This window comes from Symphodus melops (genome assembly GCF_947650265.1).
Source record: "Symphodus melops genome assembly, chromosome: 10".
NCBI lineage: Eukaryota > Metazoa > Chordata > Actinopteri > Labriformes > Labridae > Symphodus > Symphodus melops.
In genome coordinates, this window is record NC_136700.1 from 27594697 (window position 1) to 27602196 (window position 7500).

General features: G+C 51.4%; 1 protein-coding gene across 1 annotated transcript in view; it reads right to left on the bottom strand.

The window, feature by feature from the left end:
* Positions 1-7500, bottom strand: part of chrd (chordin) — a gene marked incomplete at its 3' end in the record, with an annotated part of 106145 nt that overhangs the window by 86327 nt on the left and 12318 nt on the right. The window contains exons 5-13 of the mRNA XM_079354147.1: positions 4790-4893; positions 3566-3692; positions 3196-3348; positions 3008-3125; positions 2814-2901; positions 1947-2088; positions 1722-1862; positions 1461-1543; positions 197-377 (exon numbers count right to left, since the gene is read on the bottom strand). Coding sequence (XP_079210273.1) covers positions 197-377; positions 1461-1543; positions 1722-1862; positions 1947-2088; positions 2814-2901; positions 3008-3125; positions 3196-3348; positions 3566-3692; positions 4790-4893 — 1137 coding nt within the window. The remainder of the gene's footprint in view (positions 1-196; positions 378-1460; positions 1544-1721; positions 1863-1946; positions 2089-2813; positions 2902-3007; positions 3126-3195; positions 3349-3565; positions 3693-4789; positions 4894-7500) is intronic.

The following is a 7500-nucleotide window of genomic DNA, read 5'->3' on the forward strand; positions in this document are numbered from 1 at the left end:
TGTTGGGTTTGGATTCTTTTTGCATAACGTCAAGCCATTAATCACCGGCGCTGAACGTAAGGTCCAGCAGACTGTGACCTTGGCAGCGGCGCTCTGCGTCTGCGTGTGAAGCTGACAGTCAAAGTAGCTTCATGCATATTTCTCTGCTGACACGCAGTGCCTCCACGTTCAAGTTCCACCATCAATCCCATCAAACAGACCCCCCCCCCCCCGTGCCTGGGACACTTACTGTCACATGACTTCCTGCCGCTGATGAAACCAGAGATCTGCCGTGGATGCGGACCCTCTGTTGCCACAGCGATCTCCAGCTGGCCGCGAGATAACCAAAAGAGTTCACGGCTATTCAGGTCTGTCAGCACCTCGGCAAAGTCTGGATCCTGCAGGCACACATGAAGCATGATCAGAGTAATGTTCACAAACACATGATGTTAAATCTACCGAGTCATAAGAGCACGCTTCAACCCAGAGCAGAAGAAGGGGGGGGGGAGTTGAGCAACGTGGAATTAATCGGACAGATGTACGAGCGTGTTGGAGAAAAGTTACTTCTTTATGACCTCAGGGCCTCGGTTCAATATAAATATACATGAACCATAAATCCACACAGCCGGGGGGGGGGGGGGGGGGGGGGGGGGGGGGGGGGGGGGGGCGTCACACTGAGTCACGGCAAGTTTCCCAGATGTTCATGCAGACAGGCCGAACAAACGTCACATCTCTGTACCAGTCAAACCCAGCGTCTGACCCGAGAGAGAGAGAGAGAGAGAGAGAGGGGCGAGCCAGGACCAGGAGTCGTACCTGCAACCACAGCCACCAGATCTGTGGGGGGCCGACTCAAGCAAAACTTCAGCTGTGTTCTCGGGTCAAACATTAGAGAGAGAGGGGGGGGGGGGGGGGGGGGGGGGGGGGGGGGGGCGCGAGTGAGGGGACGATCTCATCACTTCAACAGGAAGTTGGATGCAGCACGTTAAAGTTTATTTCGGTCTTATCCAATCAGGGGCCTCCGAGCTGCTGGGCCTGTCTCTCTCGTCCAGGCTCATGTGACCGCTGCTGACTTTTCTGGACGGTCTCCCTCGCCGCTCGGCTGGAGAGATGCGCTCATGATGGCTGGCAGGACAGAGCCGCCTCTCATCAGTCCTCGTCCCTCCCTCCCTCCCAGCCCACAGACCACTAACCACCTCCACCCGTCCTCTGAGAGCGCTCGTCTTCATCACACACTTTCTCTCTACATCCGTGTTCCTTGTGGCGTCTCGTTTAACTGTGATTAGAGCGGCGGCGGCGGGCAGTGTTAGGATGTGGTGACAGAACCACATCCGTCTGTGTGAGGGGGGGCCAACATAGACCACGAGTGTGAACATGACTCCTCCTTCAATGCTGTCTGTACCAATCAAAGGGCCCGCTGGTCACATGCTTCAGCTCGTGGAGCAGCAGAAGAGCAGATGAACTGTGCATGCATGTTTACTCACGTGTGACGTGATGTTGGCTCGGACCTCTCTCAGGATGTGCTGTCGGTACACGAGCTGGACTCGGATGGGGACCAGGTGAGGCTCTGAGGAGAGACACAGAGTTTAAAAACAGAAGCTGTGTGTGGACTCTGGCGCCCCCTGTGGACCAACACACACATGATGGCGTTGGCTCCTCAGCTGAGGTCCGAGCACACAAACCTCACATATACTGTAGGTTTAAAGAGTCTCAGGAGAACCTGGGGGGGGGGGGGGGTCACTCACCGCTCTGTGCGTGTTTGACCAGGCCCTGCAGGATGAGGATGAAGTGCAGGTTGTTCTCCGTGTCGCTCAGCGTCAACATGGCGATGCCGCCCACGCCCGAGACCTGGTCCTCCTGTGATGTCAGCGTGGAACTGAACGTCTCTGTAGGACACAAACACGTCAGCACGCAGAGCCTTTAACGCTCCCCTCCTTTGAAGCTCTCAGAAGAAGCGTGAGCACACTCACCAGCAAACAGAGCCCTGTGTTTGATGATCTTTCCCTCCACCTCTTCTCGTCTGCTCGGCGACGTGCTCATGCTGATACGCATCTGCTCAGACTGCAGCTGCCGCAGGAGAGGCTTGGCCAGGTTCTTCCACACGCCACAGATCTACACACACACACACACACACACAGGCACTGAACGATTCTGCAGCAGGTGAGCGACCTGAGATACTTTTTAATATTTGTGTTCTGGCGGCTCGGAGTGAGGAGAAGTTTCTCAGCTCTCACAGCTGGTCTCCATGACGACCAGCAGAGGAGATGGACCAGCTCTCTGTGTGAGGCAGTGATGTAACCTGTGAAGTATCTCCCCTCTCACTCACATTTATCTCTAAATAATAACAGGCTCATTTCTTGGAGCTGTGTTTAGGGGGCTCCCGCCCGCCCGCCCGCCGAGCGTTGGGAGGAGATGTGACTGCGTATCTTGGCAGGAAGTGATGCGTGGTGAAGGAGCGTGACCTCAGGGAGGGAAACTCCGCCCTGCACACCTCGGACCTGATCCGTCCCCGAGGAGCTGACTGAGTGAGTGTTTGTTGATGTTTACGGCAATCAGGCCGAGTGTGTGGCGTTTAGAGAGAGGCAGAGAGGAAGTGTTGCTGTGTGTGTGTGTGTGTGTGTGTGTGTGTGTGTGTGTGTGTGTGTGTGTGTGTGTGTGTGTGTGTCTTTATGGTTTGTTATTGCAGAGAGAGTTATGGCAGAAGAAGTCAGAGTTGGAGCACAGAGTGGAGGAGAAGAACATTCATCATGGCCGTACTTCTTTCCTCTCAGGAAACACACACACACACACACACACACACACACACACACACACACACAGGAGGGGGGTTCTCTTACCATGGCCGCCTCTCCTTTGGGGACTCCGTACTCAAACGCTGTGGCGCCTTCTGAATCCAGGAAGGTGATTTTATTGGGGCGGCTCATTCTGAAGAAGAAAACGCGCGGTCAGGATAAGTCCTCTACAAACATGATGTCTCCTCGTCTTATCTGAGACTGTTCAGACACTGAGACACACCGACAGGCTGACTTACTTCTGGAACGTGATGGAGAAGGCCAGGCTGGTTCTTGTCAGAGAGAATCGAGCTCTGGCCACGCCCCCAGAGCTGGGGAGCCACGAGGCGGCGACTCCCGTCAACACTGCGACAAAGTCTGCAGAGAGAAAGTCCCAGAGTCAGACGTGAACGTGGTGAACACATGAAGGACTCTGAGCCAAGCGTACCTGTGCGGCTCTCCCCGAGGCTCGTCTCCTCCGAGCTCAGGTAGGATCTGTCGTTGTAGGATTTGTGGAGGTCGCCCTCCTTCTCTTTGTCCTTGTCATTGAAAAACTCGACGCTGTCCAGCACAGAGTCCGTGTGTTTCCTGTCGCCTCCACCTGCAGACGGAGCAAAGCAGTGATTTAAGGAGCCGGCGAGCAGGGCTGGAGTCCTGACAAGTTAGGATGCAGCTGCAGCTCAAAGAGTCCTCCTGAAGCGTCTGCTGCTTCCTTCACTGCACCGTGTGTGTGTGTGTGTGTGAGGAGCGAGCGACACACAGTGAGCTGCCACAGAGGACCAACAGGGGACATCAAACACACACACACACAGGCTCACCTTTAGGACAGCTTTTACAGCAGTGACCAGGCAGCAGGACGGGATCATCGCAGTCCAGCTCTGGACAGTCCTGCTTGATGTTCTTACAGTTGACTTTCCCAAACACTTTGCTGCGACGGCTCTTCTGCTGTCAGAGACGAAGAAGACGAAAAGGCAAATGAGTCACGAGAGAGAGAGAGACACCGAGACAAGGAGAGAGAGAGACACTGAGACAAGGAGAGAGAGAGACACTGAGACAAGGAGAGAGAGAGACACTGAGACAAGGAGAGAGAGAGACACTGAGACAAGGAGAGAGAGAGAGACACTGAGACAAGGAGAGAGAGAGAGACACTGAGACAAGGAGAGAGAGAGAGACACTGAGACAAGGAGAGACACCGAGAAAAGGAGAGAGAGAGACACTGAGACAAGGAGAGAGAGAGAGGCACTGAGACAAGGAGAGAGAGAGAGACACTGAGACAAGGAGAGAGAGAGAGACACTGAGACAAGGAGAGACACCGAGAAAAGGAGAGAGAGAGACACTGAGACAAGGAGAGAGAGAGAGACACTGAGACAAGGAGAGAGAGAGAGACACTGAGACAAGGAGAGAGAGAGAGACACCGAGACAAGGAGAGAGAGAGAGACACTGAGACAAGGAGAGAGAGAGAGAGACACTGAGACAAAGAGAGAGAGAGAGACACTGAGACAAGGAGAGAGAGAGAGACACTGAGACAAGGAGAGAGAGAGAGACACTGAGACAAGGAGAGAGAGAGAGACACTGAGACAAGGAGAGAGAGAGAGACACCGAGACAAGGAGAGAGAGAGAGACACTGAGACAAGGAGAGAGAGAGAGACACTGAGACAAAGAGAGAGAGAGAGACACTGAGACAAGGAGAGAGAGAGAGACACTGAGACAAAGAGAGAGAGAGAGACACTGAGACAAGGAGAGACACCGAGAAAAGGAGAGAGAGAGACACTGAGACAAGGAGAGAGAGAGAGACACATGAGAGCTTTTGAGCTTTTGTGTTAGTTTATTTTTCCTTCGTCTTGGGAGAGCCTCGTAGGAAGGATTCTTTAACACAGGAGCAGGACACACGTGCTATGTTCCAAATAATTCCAGACTCCGTCACACCAGAAGGATCCAAAGGACAGACATGTGGACATGCTGCGTCTTCCTCAGAGTCAAACAGATCAGACCTAAACATCCTCACAGACTGGTGGTTTGTCTCCCACAGAGAGCAGACTTACCGGCTCGCAGAGACACTGGACACAGTGCATGACCCCGAACGGCTCGCCCAGGTCTGGGTGCCATGTGTCTTCCAGAGAGTAGAAGCGTCCTCCGAATGAGCATCCTGTCACACAAACACAGCTTTTATTCACCACAGGCCTTCTTCACACCATCAAACCACCTCTGAACCCAGACTGGACCTGAAACCCCACCAAGGCTCACATTAGACCAGTGTGTGTGTGTGTGTGTGTGTGTGTGTGTTGTGAGAGCCCTGGTCTGCATAGTCAAACATGGGCTACACACACACACACACACACACACACACACACACACACTCACACTAAATGTGATGTCAGCCCCCGGTTCACATTACTCCTTCATTAAAGTGACTGCTCTGCTTAAGGAGTCCAGTCCCAGTCCGGCTGCTGGGAGCCAAACTGGGAGCCAAACTGGGAGCCAAACTGGGAGCCTGGCCTGCAGCTCCAGTCTGCAGAAATAAATCAGTGCTTGTAATGGAAAGTGGATTGATTACAGTTGTTTTCCCTCACACATGATTGGTTGACGTGGAGTGGTTACCTTCTAAAAGCCGCAGTGGGCTTTGGACTCGGGGGCTTTCACACATGAATCAGAAGAGTGGTTATGATGACTCACATGTTCTCAGCTAGTTTACACATCAAGCAGCAGAGCAGGGGTTAACCATGGTGATCTGCTCCAGCTGGGTTTACAGCTCAAACCCCCCCCCCCCCCCCCCCCCAAAAAAAACCACACATTCAGGCCAACCCACTAAAGTGCATAAAAACAATCACATGATGTAAAAGTTTGTTTTCATCTTAAACACGTCACAGAGTTCTGGAAAGCACCTTGGGCACCATTTGGTTCTGGAAGGTGCTATACAAATAAAGTTTGATTGATTGATTGATTGATTCTTTCTGCAGTCACATTAAAGCTCTCACCTGAACAAACGAGACTTTTAATAGAACTAACATGCCGCTCGTTGCTGCCCCCCCTCGGTGTGATGTGATACAGGTTTATGTTTTAAAGATCTAAATGTTAAAGGATCCTTTGGATTCTGTGTCCATGAATGTTCTCTCCGTAAACACAACATGTCTGATGGTTCAAGAGAATTGATTCTGTGTTGTCTTCTTCACACATATAAACGTTTATTACGACATGGAGACACACAGTGTTCTTACCTGCCAAGCCTTTGGAGGGCAGCGGCTCTCTCTCGGACTGGATGGGCAGTGCGGGAGACTTGAGCCGCGAGGCCGTCCCGGAGTGCAGCCACGCGCAGCTCAGTGCGCACAACAAGGAGCGGAGCGCGCGGGGACCCAGCATCCCAAAACCTCCCCCTCTCTCTCTCTTCAAACTCTCCGCTAAATGCTCTCCCTTAAAGCTCCGATTCGGCTGATTTCAGGCTCACAGCGACGGTTGAAGCTCCAACTCAAGCCCGAAAGTTTCCTCCGTAAATCCAAGAGTTCGCGTCACAGGCTGGAAAGTCTCCTCCACACACAGAGCCAGCTGTTCCGTTTGTGTTTCCTCAGTACCAGCAGCCTCCCTCCTCTCAGTCCCGTCCCTTTCGCTTTTATAGCCCGCTTCCCTGACAGCTTGAGGCAGCCACCGGCCGGGAGGAGGGAGAGGGATGATCGGGGGGGGGGCTAAAAAGGGAAATCGACGCCGCAATCAATTCACTAACGCTTAAGCTATGTTAATGAGGCAGCGTCTGATTCACAAACTTTCATTACACTGTTTCCATCCAAAGACTGCCGAGGAGGCGCTGGATATTGAATCAGCTGTTTTATGGCTTTATTTGGTTTTAGGACACAGAAACCTGTCAAGGATTTATATTTCTAATTTATTTATTGAACAGGGAAGATGCAAAGACACTGAGAGTTTCTGTTCTTCAGAGTGTAAACAAATAACACCAAATAGAACTATATGAAACAACGTGACTCTGACTCTTTACTCTGCAGCAGCCTCTACCATCAGTGTGTGAATGTGTATGAATGGATGAGTTAATACTGATGGACTCTTTACTCTGCAGCAGCCTCTACCATCAGTGTGTGAATGTGTATGAATGGATGAGTTAATACTGATGGACTCTGCAGCAGCCTCTACCATCAGTGTGTGAATGTGTATGAATGGATGAGTTAATACTGATGGACTCTTTACTCTGCAGCAGCCTCTACCATCAGTGTGTGAATGTGTATGAATGGATGAGTTCATACTGATGGACTCTTTACTCTGCAGCAGCCTCTACCATCAGTGTGTGAATGTGTGTGAATGGATGAGTTAATACTGATGGACTCTTTACTCTGCAGCAGCCTCTACCATCAGTGTGTGAATGTGTCTGAATGGATGAGTTAATACTGATGGACTCTTTACTCTGCAGCAGCCTCTACCATCAGTGTGTGAATGTGTCTGAATGGATGAGTTCATACTGATGGACTCTGCAGCAGCCTCTACCATCAGTGTGTGAATGTGTTGCATGCAAGAGTCTTTCTTCTATTCTCTTAGTATTTTGGTTGTTTTTGTTGATTTATCTGCTGGAATGTTGGTCAAATTTAATCCAGATATTCAGGATTTGTGTGCTGTGATTTTTAAAACTTTTCATTCTGCTGAGGTAGAAAAAGCAGCGGCGTGTGAATCTCCACATCATGAACAGTAAGGAATGTGTGTGTGTGGCTGCACCGTCTATTTTTCCAACTGTGTTTGAGAGCTGAGACCTAAGTGA